We start from the raw sequence: 20,816 nt of genomic DNA, 5'->3' as shown, positions 1-20,816 counted from the left end.
CAACCACCAGGGTGGTTTTTGCAAAAACGCACATCTGAATACGTCCCTCTCCCCTGCTTAAACCCATTCCCACTGCGTCCTGTTCTCCTCAGGATGATGTCTGGGCCCTTTCATATGGCCCACAAGGCTGTTACAATCCAACCACATCTGTCTCCAACCCCAGCACCCAGAAACCTTAGGGGAAGTGAGACTCGCTTTACAATCTCAGCCCCTGTTACTGTGTGGCTTCTGCCAAGCCACAGTCGCCATGGCCTTCAGCTTTCTTAACTGGGAAGGCTATGAAGAGAGTAATGCAGAAGATAATGGACATAAAGCCCTGGGTACACTTTCCAGAGGTGGTCAGCCCACAATAAGTTGTAACTAACTCCTGATGCAATTATTCTTATTATTGGTCCCCTCTCTTCCCCCTGAGCCCCTTCCTAAGACAACTCGAGTTGAATTTTCCACCTTTGAACCAGAATCTGTGGATAATTCCACAACAAACACCTCCAGGCTCCTTCCTGGGGAAACTGCATGGAGTTGCTCCTGGGCCTGGTGAACAGGATGAGGCCAGAAACTTCTCTTCTTTCTCTTTCTCTTTCCTTCACGGAACTGAGGAGGAGCAGGGAACAGGGGAGGGAGAGGTCAGAACAGAGACAGAGAAGGGCTATTGCAGTGGGTGTCTCCTCTCCCACAGGCTGGGATCATTTACTACAGCCAGGAAAAATACTTCCACCACGTGCAGCAGGCCGCGGCCACGGGCCTGGAAAAATTCAGCAATGACCCTGTGCTGCAGTTCTTTAAAGCCTATGGGACCTTCAGGGAAGGTAAGGACTCGTCATTGGTGGCCTCCTGACCTGGGCACTAGCCCAGCACGAACACTGACTCCACCCAGACGCCCACTCCTACCCCCGGTCATCCCCAGGCTCGGCCGCAGAAGCCTGTGCCATCCATATGTAGTCGACTTTGAGACCTTAGAGGGCTCACTACTGCTGCTCTGCACCTCGGTTTCCCTGTCTGCACAATGAGTGGGTGGAGAAATGACTGCACGATTATTGAACTGATCCCGAGGCTGGAAGCTGAGAGCTGATAGTGCTGGAAAAGGAGGAAGTGGTGGGTGTGGGTACCAGCAGGTATGGTACAGGGGCAGGGGGAGTGTGGAGAGCGGCTACAGTGTTTGGACAGGTTCAAGCCTCGGACTAATGAGAGGGCACAGTCCTCTCATGACCACGTGCAAGTCCCAGCTTGGAGGGCAGGGCCCTCCCAGAACAATTATAGCCAACAGCTGTAGTTGTGAGCTTGAACCTATGGTCTGAACACGTGGCCCCACGTGTCTGAGTGATGTGGGCTTGATAGAGTTCAGGTGCCTGTACTTGAGTAGGATCGAAACCCGCGAGAATGTTGTAAACATCTTGACCACGCCCTTACTTTGCCCCGTGGAATCTGCTATAAAATAAAGACACGGCGTGTAGGCCGTGGCGCTGTCGCTCCATCAAAGAAGCAGGGTCCCACCGAGACCCTGATTTTCACTCTCTTGTCTGTCTTTTCTAAATCCTTCACCGCACCCACTGAGGGTCACCCTTGGCCGTGCTGGCGGGGCACAGGGGAGGAGTGGGGCCCATACAGGTGCTGACTCAGACATTCAGAAGGACCCTGGGCTAGGGACAGGCTGAGCTGCCCATGGCCAACGTCAGTGGACACGGAGGGATAAATGTAATTGTTGGCTCTTGTGCAACTAACTAGAAATGCCCTGAGGTTCTTTTTCCAGAACCGTCCCAAGCCAAAAATCTCAACCTCCCAGGTATCCCTTGTGTATTCACGGGTACATCCTCAGCTCCAAGCCCTCCGGCCCCTGGCAGCCTGAACCATGGTGCCAGCAGCCTTTTCAGGGAGCGTCAGTCTTCAGGGACCTCAGGCCATTGGGGACATTTTGTACCAGTCAGTCCTCTGATCCTGGGTAAAGCCAGATGGTGCCAGGCCTCGGGTCAGCCCTAATGAGGATCCCCATGTACTTGCCATGGAGCCTTCTGCCCTCTGGGCCTGGAGCCCAAAGCATAACCACGTGGTCTCACTTGGCAGAGCACATCCAGGATGCCATCAGCAGCCTGGAGAGCCTCCGGAATCACCCAGACGTGTCCCTGTGCTCCATCATGGCCCTCATTTATGCTCACAGGTGCTGTAAAACCATTGGTGAGTGCAGCTCTGCCCAGCGGGGCCTGGCCCCACCAGGGAAAGATAGCCCCACTGCGGGAGCCAGCCCCTCCAGGGCTGCAGAAGGACGTATGTGACCTGGTGGCTGCAGGTTCTGGTGGCCTATGAGGAGTGGCTGCTGTTCCCCTTCCCTGCAAGGCCTCAAAGAAGACCCCGTGCCCAGACCCCATTGAGTGGGAGCCATAGGCAGAGAGCATAACAGTGGGAGGGGTCCTCCCTCCAGACCCCAAGAGTTGGGGAGACACCTTGCTTTCCTTTGCCAAAATGTTGTCAGGAAAAATCACACTGATATAAATAATTCTATTACTCATCTCCACTTCCCTAGAGAGGTTCCAAGAGACCACAAACTACTATTTCCCCACCCAGAATGAATTGTGCACCTGAGGTGAGGGATTCGGGTTTGGCCTGTCTGCTCAGCATATTTTTATTTATCCACCCTGGGCACCGAGGAGAAGAGACAGCAAGCCCAAGTCCAGGCCTGGGCAGCTCCCGGGGCACCACGGGGCCAGGGTGCCTTGTTTCCAGGCCCCGGGCTGGCGTGTCATTGGCTCCATGTGTTGTGGGAGCCCCAGAGTGTCCAGAGGCAGCCGCCAGGGCCCTCGGTGACCCCTGCGGGACCAGGCACACCTCTTCGCCCGCACTCCTCTCTCTGATTCACAGACCAAGAAGCAATTCAGGAGCTGGAGAGCAGCCTGAAGGAAATCCGCAAGACGGCCAGCTGGATTGCCCTCTACTACGCCGGCCTCTTCCTCTGGCTCATGGGCCGCCATGACAAGGCCAAGGAGTACGTCGACCGCATGCTACAGCTGTCCAACGGCGCCAGAGAGGTACTCGCCACGGCCATCACCAGGGCGACAGCCCGAGAAAGCAGCTCCCCATCACATCAGAGTAGAGCGGCCATAACAGATTTTTAGGATATATAGTGCAGGCCACAGGGCACCTATCTGGGTAGCAGGGGGCGCTCAGACACCAGAGACCTCCCAGGCACAGAGCCGCCCTGAGAGCGGAACTTGCAGCCTCAGCCGGGGCCATGCATTCTCAGCAGCGGAGATATCACCCCCTACAGGCTGAAAACTGGCTCTGGGAGGAAAGCGCAGATATGCGTACAACACGTATCACAGTCTATGTGTGATATTAAAATTTCCTGGAGGGGGAGGGAATGATTAGGGGGAAAATGCCTAGAAGGGCTCCTCAGGAGGCCAGTAATGGAAGAGTGGAGAAACACTGGTCCGGGCCACGAGGGATACTCCAGGGCGGGCGCCCTGCCCAGGGCTCCTCTGAGCCCCCCACCCTCCCTGCCTGCCCCATCGGCCAGGAGAGGCTGGGTGAAGGCTGGAGGGGGGCCGGCGAGCTTAGAATGGCTCCTGCTCGCCTGCTCAGGGGGCCTGCCCGGCTCACGTGCAGAGAGCAGGAACGGTCCCATGTTGGCCTCTGGAGCACAGTGTAAATTAAGCAGGTGAGAGTGCCTCAGCGAGAGAGCTGGGGGGCCCTGGGGAGTGAGAGAGCTGGGGGTTCCGGGGAGGGCCCAACCCCAGCCTGGAAGGTCAAGGAAGGCCGCCTAGACTGAGTTTTAAAGACTAGTGGTCGTTAATCAGGGGAAATACTTTGGTTTGGGGGACGGGTGCTGAGCAGGGCGTTGCGGGCAAAGGGACACTAGGGACAAAGCAAGGCCTGGCGGTGAGAGCGAGCAGGGCTGCCCCGGGATCTGCATGCAGCTGTGCCTGGCAGGGCCGCAGGTGTGCGGTGACACCTGGTGGGACGTGAGGCAGGAGACACGGGCTGACTCCAGGCTCAGCAGGACCAGAGACCTCATCTTTCCTCTTGTTCTTACCCCAGGGCTATGTGCTGAAAGGCTTGGTGGACCTCACCTCAGACAAGCCCCACACTGCGAAGAAAGCCATCAAGTACCTGGAACAAGGAGTTCAGGACAACAAAGATGTGCTGGGGCTTTTGGGAAAGGTGGGCAGTGGGGAGGAGGGGAGTGGGGTAGCCCTGACCGGGCCTTTGGAGCCCGCGACCCACCAGGCGACCTCAGCCTAGACCCTCAGTCTCCAGGACGGGGAGCAGATGGGGGCAGGGTCACATAGCAGCCCAGTTCCCAACTCCTTCCTGCTCAGTCTGGGTTCCTGTCTCGTTCTGCGTGGCGTCTTCAGGGTCTCCGCCTCAGGGTCTGTCCTGCCTTAGCGTTTCCAGGCTTTGTTTGCCTTTGGTGTCGCTCACTGCCCCCTTTCTCCACATCTCTCTCGCATACTCCTCATGTCACCTTTTCTCTTCCCACCTGTTCCGTTCACTTGGTTGGCCATCAGTGAAGGGGGAGGTATGCTTTGCGTTTTTGTATTTTCTGATCTTGATTTAAATGAAGTTCCTCGTTCCTTATGTGACCCTCACGAAATCAGTCTAAGAGGAAAACCCCTTTATTCTCTTCTGTTTGTATATATCTTTCTTACGAAATGTGTACGCACTCATTAAAAAGCAGAAGTCTAAAAAGTCAAAAGATGAATGAAAATGACACCCTGAGCCCTCCCACTCCAAGACAGCTCATGTTAACTCTCCAGGGCGGTGCCCCCCGTCTTTCTCCTGTGCGTGGGTTTGGGGTGTGCCGCGGCCGCTTTTCATGGAGATCATCATTCGGGGCTTTTCTCAGGGAGCACCCTTGGGACCAGCACCTGTGGGGAAGGAGAAAGAAGTGGGGCTGGGCAGAGGGAGAGGCTGGGTGGTACAGGCGACACAGTGAAGGTCTCGGCCCACTCTGCTTGGACTTGTGGTGCTGGGATGGCCCTTCACTGCCCCCCTCGCTGACAAGATGCTGGGTGTGGGCCGCCCCCGGGGAACGGTATGACCTGGCAGCAGGCAGCTCCCTTCAGTCCAGGGCAGTGGTCGGCAAACTGCGGCTCTCGAGCCACATGCGGCTCTTTGGCCCCTTGAGTGTGGCTCTTCCACAAAATACCGACTTCCGCGCATGGGCCACGAAGTTTCAATGGTATTTTGTGGAAGAGCCACACTCAAGGGGCCAAAGAGCCGCATGTGGCTCTCGAGCCGCAGTTTGCCGACCACTGGTCCAGGGCGATCCCAGGAGGGGGGCTCCCCTGAGAGCCACCAGTTGCCAACTCTCCTGGACCTGAGGGGATCACACAGGGCCCCCACCATAGGGTGGTGGGTCGTGTGGTTATCCAATAGAGTCGCCATCGAGGGGCATGTTATCATTTGGGCTCTTTCCCTCGTGTGAGCTGCAATCGGCAAACGCCATTTGGAATGGCCACTCAGAGCCAGTCCCCTATTGAATGGGCCTGTCGTAACTCGCCGACCGGCTCTCCTGTTTGGATATTGAGGCTGTTTCCAGTTGCAGACTTGGACAAAGTGCTGCGGTGACACGGTTCTTTGTACGTTTTTACTTAGAATAGTCCCCTCCGTGGAAGGTTGCTATAGGTCCAACATAAGCATCCTCTCAGCCTTTGCAGGATGCGGGTTCAAGTCTTTTAGGAGCATTGCCCCCTACCCCGCAGGCACCCCTGAGTCAGGCGCACCCAGGAGAACCTGGTGGCTGGCACTGGCCAGCCCAGCCCAGCGGCCGTGACACAGAAAAAGCCCCACAACCTTGCTGTAGAGGAGGTTGCTCTCAAACCCTCATTGCCACCAATTTGCTGTCCTGGGCCCCAGGGGGCAGTCTTCAGTGACAAGCTTCAGGAAAGCGGATGGGAAATGAATGGGCCGGTTCTAGAATTGGCAAGTGGCCGCAACCCCAGCTCTGTCCCTAGGGGGCAGCCCTCGCATGGCCTCCAAGAGGCCCAGGCCTGCTCAGGGCTCAGCTCTCTCCCTGAAGCCCCTGCCTTGTCCCTCCTGGAACCCAGGATGGTGGTGGACCTGGACTGGCCACTGGGTGCCCAGGTGTCCGCCTCTGCTCCGGACCTGGTGGAGACACTGGCATCTCCACCACCCTCCGTGGGCACTGACGGAGGCTCTTCGGCTCCTCCAGGCCATGTACCACATGACCCAGCAGAACTACTCGGGGGCCCTGGAGGTGGTGAACCAGATCACCGTGGTCTCGGAGAGCTTCCTGCCCGCCTGGATCCTCAAGATGAAGCTGTTCTTGGCTCGGCAGGACTGGGAGCAGACGGTAGAAACAGGACACAGGTGAGGGGCGAGGGGTGAGGGGCGACCATGCCCCTAATATGCTCCCATCGTGCAAGGTGGGGAGGTGGGAGATGCTGTGTATTTGGTGGAACAAGACAAAAGTAAAAATTGTCACCAGAGGAGTTGTGAGTACCGATAGCATCCCATCATGAGGGGGCGGAGAGGGGGGACACCTACCTGCCACGGCATGAAGCCGGCCCCTGTGGCCTGCAGGGAAAAATCAGAAACGGGCATCCCACGAGGTATGAGCATGTCGTGTAGACGAAAGATGGAGGGAACTGCCCATAGATCCCAAAACAGCAAGAGTTACAGGGTGAAAGCAGTCGCTGCTGAGGGGTTGGGGTAGGGGACTAAGGACTGCTGTGCTATTTAATTTTTTTTAATATGGATATGATTTATTTTAATAAAAACTTTAGGGGCGCCCCAGCCGGTTTGGCTCAGTGGATAGAGAGTTGGTGCGGACTAAAGGGTCCCAGGTTTGATTCGGGCCAGGGCCACATGCAGGGGTTGCAGGCTCGATCCTACCCCACCCCCAATAGGGGGTGCCAATCCATGATTCTCTCTCATCATTGATGTTTCTATCTCTCTCTCTCTCCCTTCCTCTGTGAAATCAATGAAAAAAGTGTGTTTCAAAAAACAAAGAAAAAAAGAATATGGTTCCTTAAATGTTAAAAATTTTTTTAAAAAAATCGTTAGGGGCAGAAGGTCACTGATGACTGAGAGAAGACTTTTAGTCTAGGGCTGGGCAGGTCCTCAAAACGGCGGAGATTTCAGGAGTTACTAAGACTGTGGAAGCTCAAGGCCAAGGGTAGCTGTGAAGAGAGCTAAAGACAGTTTCAGGGGAGGGATGTCTGATGGGAGGTGTGTTTTTTTTTTTTTTTGAGGACGGTGTTTTCTAGATAACTGAAGCTTGTCTTTTTAACTCTAAGGCTTTAACTGTTTTTATCAAATAATACTAAAATGTATGATACTAATTTTCTCCCTGAAAAGAGTTTGTGGATCTTCCATTTTTTCCCCCAAATGCCCCAGTCATCACTATGGATTGTTAATAAGTTCTGTGGTAATGCACAGCACAGTCGAGAAGAAACAACACACAAACAAACCTCTTCCTTCCCTGTGAAGAGATGGTCACTCCTCTGGAGATGAGTGGAACTGGCGTCTCAGAGAGAGCGGGGCTGGTAGAAATTGAAAGTGATCCGCCCGGGGGCGTGGCTCAGTGGTTGAGCATCGACTTATGAACCAGGAGGTCATGGTTCAATTCCCGGTCAGGGCACATGCCCAGGTTGCAGGCTGGATCCCCAGTGTGGGGCGTGCAGGAAGCAGCAGATGGATGATTCTCTCTCATCATTGATGTTTCTATCTCTCTCTCTCTCCCTCTCTCTTCCTCTCTGAAATCAATAAAAATATATTTTAAAAGAAAAAAGTGATCCCACCCTGCTCAGCCTACAGGGCCCCACAGATGCAGTGACTCTGTGGGCCCCCAGCGTCCCTCTCTCTGTGGATACCTGGCCAGTGTCCTTGGCAGGAGCTGGGTCAGGAGCTTGCTTTGGAGCCTCAGACCTGGGCCCACCAGCTATCTAGAAGCACCTGGCTGGAAAGGTCACAGCCCTGGGTACACGTGGCCACCCTCGCCCAAGTCCTGCTTCCCGCCCCCCCTCCCCCCCCACACACACAGGGACACAGAGTCTGGTGCCAGGGGGTCGCGCCTCACACCTTGACACCTTCCTCCCCAAAGCTCTGCCAGCTCTGGGTGTTCATGGAATCCTCCCACTTTTAAATCTCTGCTGTTTCTGGATGTGTTGCTTTGGTCATACCTAATACTATTTATTTTTTCCCTCCTCTCTTATTTTTCTTCAGCAGTGTTAAAATAATTTGTCGTTTTTATCTGTCTTATGAAAGAACCAGCCTTGAGTTTTGTTGGTGCTGTTATGTCTGTTTTCTACTTTATTAATTTCTATTCTTTATTATTTCCTGCCAACAGCTTCCTTTGGAGTTATTCTGTTGGGTTGTTGTTGTTGTTGTTGTTGTTTTGTGAGGTTTTTTTTTCTAACTCTTGAGTTGAATGTCTGGCTCCTCCATTCTCAATCTTCTTTTAGAATATAACCATTTCATTCTACGGCTGGCCCTTGTGGTACCATTTTAGTAGTAGCTGCATATTTTTTATCATTTGGTTCTAAGAACTTTCTGATATCCATTCTGATTCTTTAGTCCGTAAATCATTTACAAGTGGTGGTTTTTTTCTCCAAATGTATGAGGTTCGCAATCATTGTAAATGGTTAAAACTCCTTGAATGTGGACTGTGCCTAGTGGTGCTGAATTCTACATGTTAATTAGAGTAACCCTCTATGAAACGAAGGCCATTCCCCGACTAGACTGAAAAAATATGAAGTTTCCTATCACGAAACAGAATATTGTAAAGTCTGTAATATGACCAGAAACAGCCTCACAACGGCAGAGGATGGAAACCAAAGTGCCCTCTCCATCTTGCAGCTGCGTGCACCTCCTGCCCCACCCCACACCCTGGTACCATAGTCATATCTGTGTGTGTTGTGGGATATGAATAGGCTTCTCTCACAAAGACACCCCAAAATACATGACCTAAATAACATAAAAGGTTGTTCCTCTCTTAGGAAAAAGTTTGACTGGTGGTTCAGGGCCATAGGATACCCAAGCCCCTTCTGTCTCGCTGCTCTACCATCCCTGGGATGTGGCTCACATGGTCCACGTGCCAGCCAGCAGGAAGGGGGAAAAGGAAGAACTGGAAGGCATGCCGTAAGGGCACCGCTGGATATCACACTGGGCACCTGAGTGTATATCCTATTGGCCAGAACTCAATCACATGGCCACACCTAAGCTTCAAAGGGAAGCTGGGAAGTGTAGTTTTTGTTCTGGGTAGCCATGTGCCCCACCAGTTTGGGAGTTCTAGTATTGAAAGAGGGGAGAATGGAGAGTGGAAGACAACCAGAAGTTGCCGCTGCTACACCATCCTCGCCTTGCCTAGGAATACTCTCCATTCATGTGGCTCCTCTTCCTCTTTCAGAATCCTAGAAAAAGATAAAAGAAATATCGATGCCTACCAAATTCTAGCTGTGCATGAGCTTGCAAGAGAAGGAAACATGACCACGGTAAGTTCTTTCAAAACTCAGAAGTTGAGCCTTGAAACAAACATAGCCATGGAGGATCCCTCATAGCACCTCCAACCCCAAGGCTTCGGCGGGTGCTCCCTGGAACTTGGCTCCCTCCTCCCTGCCAGGCAGTCTGCTGCTGGCCTGGTGCCCTGCAGTGTGGGCACAGTGACAGCTGGCCCCAGGCTCTGCCTGGGTGGGTGTGAAAGGGCAGCTTCTCTTCACACACCCAAGGGGCAGTGCCAGCTCTTCGATGGACAATGTTCCTGAAAGCTCCACCTATGAGGCTCTGAAGCAATGCCAACACCTGGACCCCCATGTCCAGTTACATCTGGGTCTCGGGGGCTGGCACCTCAGGGGTGGGTGTTTGTAAGGTTCCCCAGCTGATGGTGATGCGCAGCTGGAGTGGAGAACCTCTGCCCAACTCCTGCTGGACACGTCGCCTCTGACGTCGTCTGTTTTGTCCCTGCAGGCTGCCGATCACATTAGAAATCTGATTAAGGCGCTAGAGACAAGAGAACCCCAAAATCCAAGCCTCCATCTTAAAAAAATTATTGTGGTTAGCAGACTGGTAAGAAGGCGCTTTCCTGGTTCTGAACTACTGCTTCTCACTGTGTCCCTTGGGGGAGAGGGGGTTATGGTCCCCCTGAAAGCTCCCTGTGTACGCCACCTCTCCTCTCTCTGGTTCAAACTTGGCCCCTACCTGCCTCTGGCCAACACCTGTGTCATGTGGGCCCAGGTGCCCCTCAGAGATGCTAAGAAGATCAGGGAGATGCCGCCAGGCAGCACTTTTAGAGTGGGTGGCGCCTTTTTTCAGGAAAGAGGGTGGTAGTATGGCTGTTGCCCAGCAGAGCCATGCCCAGCTCTGGCCTCAGGGTACCGGGCACCCAACTCCCATATTCCTTCTGCGGAAGCGACCCGGGAAGGCTGGCCCGTCTAGGAGGCCTCTCTGACCTCAGGCAAGGCGAGAACAGGCCAGGCCGCCAGACCGTCGGCCTCTGTCAGCCCCATCAGCCCCAAAGCAGGGTTCACTAGAAGGACTTGCTGTAAGAACAGAGGTGGCTCTCGGGCCTCAGGGGACAGAACCGTGGGGTCAAATGCCACTGGGAGGCCATCTCTCCCTCCACGTCTGGGCCGAGTCTCTCTGTGGACCCCGCACATGGCAGGGAAAGTGGCTGCTCACAGCCTTTGGGGTCACTTCCCATCAGTGAGCACAAGAACCTCTCTCACCTCGCTGCAATTTCTGAAAAACCTCATCTGTGGACCCCGCACATGGCAGGGAAAGTGGCTGCTCGCAGCCTTTGGGGTCACTTCCCATCAGCGGGGCACAGGAACCTCTCTCACCCAGCTGCAATTTCTGAAAAACCTCCTGGTGATTCGTTGGACCAGTTATTGCGGCCAGACAGGGGATGGGTCCCTCGGGCCGGAGGCAGCTGTGACCCGTGGGAGGTTCTTTGGGAGCTGATCAGCGACACAGACCCAGCTGCCTGGACATAGGGTGCTTCTGAGGCTCTCCTGAGCCCCCCTCCAAGGCCTGTTAAAATGCCCCCCAATTCTGATGTGGCCTTGTTCAGACCCACTGTGCTGACTGCTCTCCCATCCCTGTGTGTCCCTTCCTTGCAGTGTGGGAGGCACCAGATGATTCTCCAGCTGGTGTGCAGCTTCATCGAACGTACCTTTCTGGCCGCACCCACCTACACCCACCTGGCCATAGAGCTGGGCTACCTCTTCATCCTGCAGGACCAAGTGAAAGAGGCATCCGTGTGGTACTCGGAGGCCATGAAAGTGGACGAGAACAGTGTGGCCGCCTTGACAGGTCTTTGCAGGCTGGGGAGGGTGGGCGCTGGAAGGGCAGGGGTTGGCAGCCAAGCAGGGTGGCCTTCCTGGGCCCAAAAGAGAGGTGTGGGGGAGCACTGTCCCCAGAGGGTGTGTGAGTTTGGGGGCGCACTGTATGACAGGGCGCTTTTCCATGACTCTACAAGCATAGAAATACTCACACAGGAGAGGCACGGGAACACTCAAAAGTGGAATCAAAGCAACACTGGCGACCAGGGACGGAACCAGGAGGCTCAGGAGGAAGCAGAAACAAACCTGTTCTTCTGCCCCAAGCAGGTGGCTTCCCACCACCACGGGGACATGCAGGACAACAGGATGTGGCTGCCGGGCACATGGGCAAAACCCCCTCAAATGTTCCTCCATCAGGCTGACTCCTTCCCCGTTTCCTCATTTAGGAGGAGAGCCCCAGCGGGTGGGCCAGAAGGGAAGTCCACGGGACAGTCCCCCGGGCTCCAGCCCAGGGCAGGCCCGCTCACACGCATCCTGGCGTCACCATCTTATCCGGCCTGGCTGAGAAAATCAGTCACCTTCACAACTCGGGAGACCTGCCCAGCTGCTCGTGCGAATGAGCCTCGTCCTTCTGTAAATCTTCTGACAGTTTGAATGAGGGGTCGAGCGGGTGCGTGCAAGGTCATGGCTGATACAGAGAAGACGTTCCCCCACCAAACACCTCCAGAGTCAGCTGGCTCCAGAGGCTGTGATGTCAATAAGTAAAGAACATACTACTGTGAAAAAATACAGGGAACAAAAAAGAGTTGTTAAAAATGTGAATACAAAGTAAAAAATTCCATAGATGAGCCAAATAGCAGGACAGATATCACTGAAAACCAAGATGGTGATTAGGAAGACAGGAATCAATATAGCAAAATGGCCAAAAAAACATCAAAAGAAGAACAGTAGAAACAGAAGGGATTTGTCCTCCCAAATTCAAAACGTATCACAAAACAACAGTAGTTAAACCAGCCTGAGGCCAATACTGGAATAAACAGATAAAATGGGATCGAAACAGGTCTTAGGATAAAGATGACACTTCAAACCAATAGACTCCAAACCCAAGTCCAATGATCATAGTTGGATAATTGGCTATCCAGTAAGAAAAAAAAACTAAAGGTAACTCTCCACCTCACACCATATGCAATAATAAGTTCCAAATGAATTAAGTATTTAAACATAAATATTACATTGGACTTGGGTTCACTGGGGATTCTAAGCATGACCACACACTCAGAAACTGTAAAGAAAATATTTTACTGATTTGACTGTGTAAACATTTGAAACTCATGGATGGCAAGAGACACTAAAAATAGTTACAAGGTAAATGGCAAACTAATAGGAAATGTTAGCTACAGAGAGTTAATAATATATATGGGGGGGGGAATCACCCCAAAAGAGAAACAGGAAAAAGCTCTGCACAAAAAATTCATAGTAGAAAAGAAGAGGCCATTAAATATATGAAAAGACGTTCATTCTTCCTAATAATCAAAAACATGTGAATTAAAACAAGTTAGAATTCACTTTTTAGACTGGCAAAGAGTAAAGTGTGTGTGTGTTTGCGAGGTGAAAAGGAAAGGATACTTTCAAATTCTTGGCAGTAACATGAATTCAAATATCAGTGGAGGACAAGTTGGCCTTATCTCTCGGTGTTTTAGATACGCATGTTCTCTGACCCATCGCCTCTGCTTCAGGGATTGGAACGCACACAAAATGCTCACCACAGCCCTGCAATGGTTAGTCACAGAACACAAACCAAGTGTGCGATGAGGCGTCCTTCTTCAGTGGGGCAACAGTTCCAACCACTGTGCAATATCACATCTTCATGAAGGAGAATGGGGTAGATGTGTATGAACTACTAGGAAAAGCTGTGTATGCGTTAATAACCTGAAGTTACCTCTGGAGGGAGGCACGGTTAAAGCCAGAGCATGAACTCGGGCTGCTTTTCTCCTCTGCCTTAAGATCTGAATTGTTTCCCATGAGCAGGTATCACTTTAAGTTTATGAAGATGTTGGAAAAGGTCCCCCACCCTGAGATCCTTCCTGCCGTGGTCCCACCACGCTCCTTGGCCTGCTGGCCTGCTGGCCGTGCTTGGGAGCTGGCTGCTGATCCATGTTCTGTTCCATTCCCAGGGATCATCTGGGGCCAGATCCTAGAGGGCCACCTGGAGGAGGCCGAGCACCAGCTGGAATTCCTGAAGGAGGTGCAGCAGTCCCTGGGGAAGTCAGAGGTCAGAGCTCCCTGAGGGCATGGGTTGCTCCAGGAGTGTGTTCCCCCCGCCCACTCCCCAAAGTCCTCCACCCCAATGGAGAGAGTAGCCAAGATGGCCTGGACCTCTGCTTCACCCCCATCGACCAACTCTGCCGGCTGGCGTTGGTTCTGAGCCCCGGGCGGGCCTGCCTCCACAGGTGCTGGTTTTCCTCCAAGCCCTTCTGGCGTCCAAGAGGCACAAGGGGGAGCAGGAGGTGACGGCGCTGCTGCAGGAGGCGGCCGAGCTGCACTTCTCCTACATGCAGGGCCTCCCCCTGGGCCCCGAGTACTTCGAAAAGCTGGACCCCCTCTTCCTGGTCTGCATCGTCAGGGAGTACCTGTTCTTCTGCCCCAAGCAGGTTAGCCGCGGGCGCACCTTCATGGCGGGGGCCTGGAGTACAGGTTCGGACAGCGGCAGGGGCCTCCCCTGGCCAGTCCCCGGCTGCCGCGAGGCGGGGAGCCCAGTGCTTTTCAGACTCGAACGTGCAGTGCAGCACGCAGATCACCCGGGGTCATTCCGGTGCAGGGATTGACTCGGTGGTAGAAGCCCCGCATCTGGAACAAGCCCCCAGGTAATGTCAGTGCTGCTGGTCCAGGAACCTCACCTGGAGGAGCAGGCCCCTGGCTCGTGCCCCGGCCTTTATCCTAGAGAGGAACTGCGCTCCCTTTTCCCAGAAGGCTTCGAAGAAGTATGTTCGTCTTGACTTGTCCGTCCTGCTTTCCCAGCCAGTTGAGATTCCTGTGGGCAGGGATCAGATCTGACATGCCTAGTAGCCCTCATGCCTGGTCTGAGTCATCCCCACACTGTTTACTGAGTGCTCTGCCCCGTGCCCGGCACCACGCTAGGCACTCGGGGCACAATATGGGCGAAACAGAGTCCCTGTCCCGGGAGCGCCTGCTGGGCACCAGGTGTACCGAGAGGGCAGTACACCTGTGTGGAGTCCCGCTCCCTTCTGGGAGAGCTTTTTCTGAGGCTCCAGGGGTCGCCCAGGATGGGGCAACCTCACAGCCAGGCCCCCGTTCCCGCAGCCCCGGTCGCCAGGCCAGATCGTGTCTCCACTTCTTAAGCAAGTCGCGATGATCTTGACTCCTGTCGTGAAGGCAGCACCAGCTCTGATTGGCCCCTTGTATGTGATGGCTCAGGTCAAGTATCTCTCAGGTGAGCCCGTGGTCCTGGTGGCCAGGTGGGGACTTGCGTCCTCCTGCATCTGTTCAGACACCTGGTGGGACTTCTGCCCCTGGGTTAGTGTCCATGGGCTCCCTGACTGGGATGCTTTACATACACACACACACATACACGCTCACACACACACACACATACACACATACACATACATACACACACACATACACACATACACATACATACACACATACACACATACACATACATACACACATACATGCATACACACACATATACACACATTCACACATACACTCATACATATACACACTCACACACACACACATACACACTCATACACACATACACTCACACACACTCACACACACATACATACACACACATATACACACATACACATTCACACATACACTCATACATATACACACATACACACTCACACACACATACACACTCATACACACATACACACACATACACACACTCATACACACACTCATACACACACTCACACACACACACACACACACTCACCAGGTCTGCCCCGTCATGCCTTCCAGCCTCGGATCCCCTGAAACCTTCCTGACCTCCCTCACCAGCAGGGGTCTCTCCCACTCAGACCTTTGCTAATTGCGTGGCCTCTGGGGCAGTAGTCACTGAACTTGCATTGTGTGCAGGCACTGCTCTGACGCCAGGATACCCTCGCAGTCAGATAGGCAGAAATTATTGCGTGGCCTCTGGGGCAGTAGTCACTGAACTTGCACTGTGTGCAGGCTCTGCTCTGACGCCAGGATACCCTCCTGGAGTTTGCACACTGTATTCTTTTATTAGGAGAAAACTACAGCAGGAAGGGAGGGGGTAGGGTTAGGGTTTTTATCGGGAGGTCAGGAAGGCCTCATGGGGAGGGGACACCTGTTCCATTCGTCTTTCAGAGCCTCAGGGTGGCCAGAGTGGCTTCCTTCTCCCATCTCAAGGCCCAGATCCTGGAGAGAGAGGGGAAGAAGGAACAACCCTTTTGGGTGTCCTCTCGCCCTCTCTCTCCCTCCCTCTCTCTCCCTGCGGCCTTTCACCCCTCGGCCTGAGAGCCAAGCTGACGTCTGTTGTCTCGGGGCTTCCCAAGCATCCCGAATGCCATGCGCCTGTCTGTCCTCTGGCGCTGCATTGGGTGGGTGGCACTCTGCCGAGGGCTCCCCTGTCTGCATCCTCGGTCCTCCCAGTGTTCATCTGGGTACCAGGTTTACCCACCGCTTTAAGGTCTCCTGGGCACCAGGTGAGGGAAGGCGCACTCCCCCTGGGCCCAAGCAAGGCCTCCAGCTGGTGGTGTTGCCATGGAGACATCTTGACATTTCTGCAGCTCACAGGGAAGGAGCAGGGCGTAGGGGACCCAGGAGCAGGTGTGCCCCACCCACCAGGTCATGCGGTGGAGGGCCCTGGCTGCTGGGGGGCCTGGCTGGCCCATGGCCTGTTTTGCTCCCAGCCTCTGGTGACCCCTGAGCTAGTGTTTTCAATGCTTGTTTTTCCTGGAGCAGGAGCTGTTGAGGGACCTGGCTCCCCTCCCAGCTCACTGCACCCCACCCCTGGGATGCCACTGCCCCCGCAAAGGGCCAGCCCGGCTGCAGGGCGGCTCTCAGCCCCACAGCGCCAGGGCATCCACACCTCAGCCTCAGGCACTGAGGGCCCAGGTTCACATGCTGGCTCTGTCCCAGTCTTCCAGCTAAGAACCAAGGAGAACGATACCAACCTTGCAGGGCTGGGCAAATACTAAGCCAGCCTTTCTGAAGTGCTCTGCGTGGGTTGGGCATCGAGCAGGTGCTTGGTAAGTTGTGGCAAGTACAGTTGCCGTTATTATTGGGTTTCATCCTGCTCTTAGGTGTGGCACCAGGACTTAGGTGTTCCCCGGAGCTTCCAGGTGGAGCAGTGCAGTGACAGAGAGGAGGGAGGTGTGACACTGAGGTTTGAGTTTCACAAAAACTGTGTCGTTCTCATTCTAGGAGGAGCCCTCTGAGTGAGGCGGGACAGAACTGGGTAAAATGCCAACCTTGGGTGCTCCTGGGTAGCAGGACACGTAAAGCTCACCCTGCCTTGGCGCACTGGGTCCCCGGAGGCCCCCCGGCTCCCTGGACGCAGGGGTCTGTTGGTTGTTTCTAGGGGAATTGGAGAATGCCCAGAGCACCGTGCAGCGCTGCCTGGAGCTGGACCCCGCCTCCGTGCACGCCCACCTCCTCAAGGCCCAGATCTACCTGGCGCAGGGCAACTTTGCCATGTGCTCCCACTGCTTGGAGCTGGGCGTCAGCCACAACTTCCAGGTGGGGCTCCTCTGTGCCCTGTCACCTGCTCAGCATCCCCAAGCCCAGCTGGCTGCGGTCCCCACAGGCCTAGGGAGAGGAGCCCCGGGAGCTCCCTGCATCCTCTGCCCCTCCGCCGGCCCGCAGGCGGGGGAGGGCTCAGTGGGCTCAGGGTGCCATGAGCAGCAGCGGTGATGGAGCCCCACCCTCCGCTCGGCTCCTCTAGGTCCGAGACCACCCCCTCTACCACTTCATCAAGGCCAGGGCCCTCAACAAGTCCGGGGACTATCCAGAAGCCATCAAGACCCTGAAAATGATCATCAAATTACCAACCCTGAAGGCAGAAGAAGGCAAGAAGGTCCGCGGGCCTTCTGTGGGGCCCAGTGAGCGGGCATCCATCTTGCTGGAGCTGGCAGATGCCCTCCGGATGAACGGGGAGCTGGTGAGCATGGCCAGGCTCTTCTCCCCGGGGTCTGGGGCACGCTGGAAGGCCAGGGTCGGCCTGGGCACCAGGCCTTTTGATTCTGGCTAATGTTTACTTAGGCTAACATTTGAGTCTTTATTCATTTGAAAGCATAGCTCTCTCCTGCCTAAAAGGCCTCCATGGCTCCCAATGGCCCTCAAGATAAAGCCCTACTCTGACGGGGACCTGCCTGATCTGCCCCCCTCCCCACCCCCGCCTGTGTCCCTGTCCCTGTCAGCATCTCAGGGAGGCGGAACACACAGGCCCCTCCGGCCCACCCCAGGTGGCTGTGCAGATTGGGCAATGCCTACGTGCCAGTGGATGCCAGTCACGCCATCACCTTTATGAACTGCATCCCCTTGGAGTTGTGCAGTGTCTGACCTGTGTGAGGCAGCTCCGGGGCCTCGGGAGGTCTGGCAGGGGCAAGGCCAGGGCTGGGGGAGCTGGACTCTGCATGTCACCCTTAGCCTCACTGGCCTTGCCCACTCACCTGCTCCCCAGGACCACCTCCCTCCATGGTCCACCAGTCCTGGGCCATCCTGCTGCCTCCTACGGCGATCGCGGCATAGCAGGGGAATCAGTCCGGGAGGACTTTCCTTCTGAAAGTTAAAATTTGCCTCCTGGGCAAAGACGGGGATGGGGAAGCTTGTTTACGGTACTTCCCTCCCTTAAATCTGCCAAAAAGAATTAAAAGGGAAGGAATCTCCATCTGTAACAAAACTAGGGGACAGCTGCCTCTAAGAATAGTTGACAGTCAGTCGTTTGTTCAGTGATGGATAGAGGGCCTGGGATGGGGCCCCGGATAAAGGAGAACAGGTCACAAGACCCCCGTCCTCGCCGAAGCCACCATGGGTGACAGAGAGAGAGCAGGGTGCCGTGAGTGGGGGGCCTGAGGTTCTGGCCTTTGCTTGAAACTTTCTGAACTGGGGATGTGGTGAAGCCACGGGAAAAGCAGGGACATTCCTGGAGGAACCCACATCCAGCCCGTAGACGGGCAGGCTACGGAGCGAGAACTCCCCTCTGAAAGGCCCGTGGTTTCCTCTGTCCCAGGCTCCCTCGTCGGGGTGGTGGGCCAGAGGACAGTAAGGAGGGAAATAACCTGGCAGCCGTTTTGCAGCTCCCTCGGCCAAGATAACAGACCTGAGAGCCGTGGCCTTCACTGCGAGCCAGCGGGTTCCAGCCTGACCCTGGCTTCTCGAAAAGGCTACCTCCAGCGGGAGAAAGCTAAGGGGAGAGGTGCTCCCAGCCCGGCTCGTGAGAAAGGCAAGCTTAGGTGAAGCTGTTCCCGTAGAGGAGAGGGGTGATCAGAAGGGGCCCAGTGTGGAACTACAGTATAGGTTACTGAGTGAATGGAGGGAGGGGGGATAAAATAGACCAAAGACAAGGTTATACTTTAGGAGAAAGAGTACTATAAGAAATAGAAAAAAATGTTTTTCAGAAAACTTTTCTACACTCAGTGAAAAGAAAAAGAACATGGGGTCTTATAAAATGAGCTCAAAGTAGAACATAAGAGATCAAGAAAGGGATCCCAGTAAAACGGGGAGCGGTGAAAAGTCAGCTGGCAGAGTTAGAGTAACCACAGAAAACAATGATGTCGTTATAAAACTACGATTTCACGAGAAAGAGTGGAAAGTAGCCTAGCCCTTGCTGAAGCTCTCTGACTGGAGGAAAGGGTTGAGAAACCAGGAAAAATAAGTGATTTGAGGGGATGATGGATAAGAAAGACAACAGGTCTCCGCTAAGGCCTTAACCCATGTTCCTACAGAAGAGAGAACCAGTGGAACACAGAAAGCATTGAGGACATCGTAGGAGATTGGGCAGAGGTTGAGGGAGAAATGGTGGGAAGGCTGAATGCAAGGCAAAAAGCACCAAAATGGGCAAAGAAAGTATCTGCATTAAAATAATCAAGGGTACAAATATAATGAAAATATCAAGAGACCTCTTTGCACCCAATCCCACAACATTTAAGCAGGGAAGTTCAAGGACATGCATCCATAGGTCTCCCATGGGAAGACTTTGAGGTGGTAAGGAGTAGGGAGGTCCTTACAGTTGGGGGTTTCTGTACCCCCCAGCTAGCTGGGCACCTTCCCCCTGCCCTCCAAGAACAGTGGCCCTGGACAGCAAAGCGATCTCTCTCCTTTCTGCCCCTGCAGCCTCTCCACAGATGGAGGTGGGTCATCCTATGTTTGGCTCCCGGCCGCCGTCTCCCTGTTTCCTCTCTCTCCCGGGCCAGGTTGGGAAGGGGGATTGCTTTACGTTTCCTAGAAGAGATGTTAAGTGTGATCAGGCCACCTGCGGTGGGTGGAGGCAAGCGGAGGGTGTGTTGGGTTCCCTTGTCTTACTTAGCACGAGGCCACCAAGGTCATGCAGGATGCCATCGACGAGTTCAGCGGCACGCCGGAGGAGACCCGCATCACCATCGCCAACGTGGACTTGGCCCTGAGCAAGGGGAACGTGGACATGGCGCTGAGCATGCTGAGGAACATCACGCCCAAGCAGCCCTACTACACGGAAGCCAAGGAGAAGATGGCCAGCATCTACCTGCACACCCGCAAAGACGTCCGCCTCTACATTGGGTGCTACCGGTAAGCGCACCCGCAGCCGCCTCCTCGCAGTGGCGTCGGCTGAGAGTGTGAGATTTCCCCGAGGGCTAGAACTGAGCGTGGTAGGTCAGCCAGGCTGGCTCCTTGCTGAGTTCTGAGGACACCGAGCCCTGCTTGCACCCCCTCCCCCTTGTATGGCCCACATTCTGGGGGGAACCATGGGAACCCACTTCTGCCCCGGCCCCCGCTCTGCCCATCCTTGAGGAAATGTCCAGTGACTTGGATGTGACCAATGTGAGGTGAAGGAGGACGGAGAGCGGATCTGAAGCCTCAGGCAAAACTCCATTTGGCAATTCAGGTGGGAGGGGCATGCTGGGAGGGGGGAGGGAGACTATCCCAGTGGCAGTGGGAAACCTTAAACAGTGGGGTGACGTGGTCAGATTGGAGTCCTAGAAAGAGCAGTGTGGCTGCCTCACGCAGAGGGGTCTGGAGGGCTGGGCGGAGGCTCTGGCCACGGCCCAGGTGACAGAGGAGGAGAGCCTCATGCACTTTGGGCTTTCGGTGAGTATTGGATGAATGGATGCATGTCAGCCAGGACTGGTGGAAAGAAGAGAAGGAGGCGGCCTCAGGAATGTGAAGGATGCACAGGTCTGAGATAAGCTTCTGGTTACTTGTGCAGGGAGCTCTGTGAACATCTGCCTGGCCCCGACACCAGCCTGCTGCTGGGCGATGCCTTCATGAACATTCTGGAGGTGAGCAAGGGCCTCATGGCCTGGCCAGTCGCCCCCCAATCTCACCTGCCCAGTGGGAGAGAAGGCAGAGACCCCTGACAGCTCTCCCCTCTCCCCCTCGCAC

The 20,816-nt window shown here is 54.7% G+C and overlaps 1 protein-coding gene across 1 annotated transcript in view; it reads left to right on the top strand.

The window, feature by feature from the left end:
• TTC21A (tetratricopeptide repeat domain 21A) overlaps nt 1-20,816 on the top strand; it is a 29,006-nt gene that overhangs the window by 644 nt on the left and 7,546 nt on the right. The window contains exons 2-16 of the mRNA XM_014534925.1: nt 677-806; nt 2,059-2,169; nt 2,851-3,017; nt 4,027-4,149; nt 6,164-6,321; nt 9,362-9,446; nt 9,919-10,017; nt 11,070-11,262; nt 13,406-13,503; nt 13,682-13,882; nt 14,553-14,682; nt 16,819-16,976; nt 17,182-17,397; nt 19,765-20,003; nt 20,641-20,758. Of these exons, the coding sequence (XP_014390411.1) occupies nt 677-806; nt 2,059-2,169; nt 2,851-3,017; nt 4,027-4,149; nt 6,164-6,321; nt 9,362-9,446; nt 9,919-10,017; nt 11,070-11,262; nt 13,406-13,503; nt 13,682-13,882; nt 14,553-14,682; nt 16,819-16,976; nt 17,182-17,397; nt 19,765-20,003; nt 20,641-20,758 (2,226 nt within the window). The remainder of the gene's footprint in view (nt 1-676; nt 807-2,058; nt 2,170-2,850; nt 3,018-4,026; nt 4,150-6,163; nt 6,322-9,361; nt 9,447-9,918; nt 10,018-11,069; nt 11,263-13,405; nt 13,504-13,681; nt 13,883-14,552; nt 14,683-16,818; nt 16,977-17,181; nt 17,398-19,764; nt 20,004-20,640; nt 20,759-20,816) is intronic.

Source organism: Myotis brandtii, unplaced genomic scaffold, assembly GCF_000412655.1.
Source record: "Myotis brandtii unplaced genomic scaffold, ASM41265v1 scaffold134, whole genome shotgun sequence".
NCBI lineage: Eukaryota > Metazoa > Chordata > Mammalia > Chiroptera > Vespertilionidae > Myotis > Myotis brandtii.
Note: the sequence above shows the minus strand (reverse complement) of the source record. Positions and strands in the feature narration are given on the sequence as shown.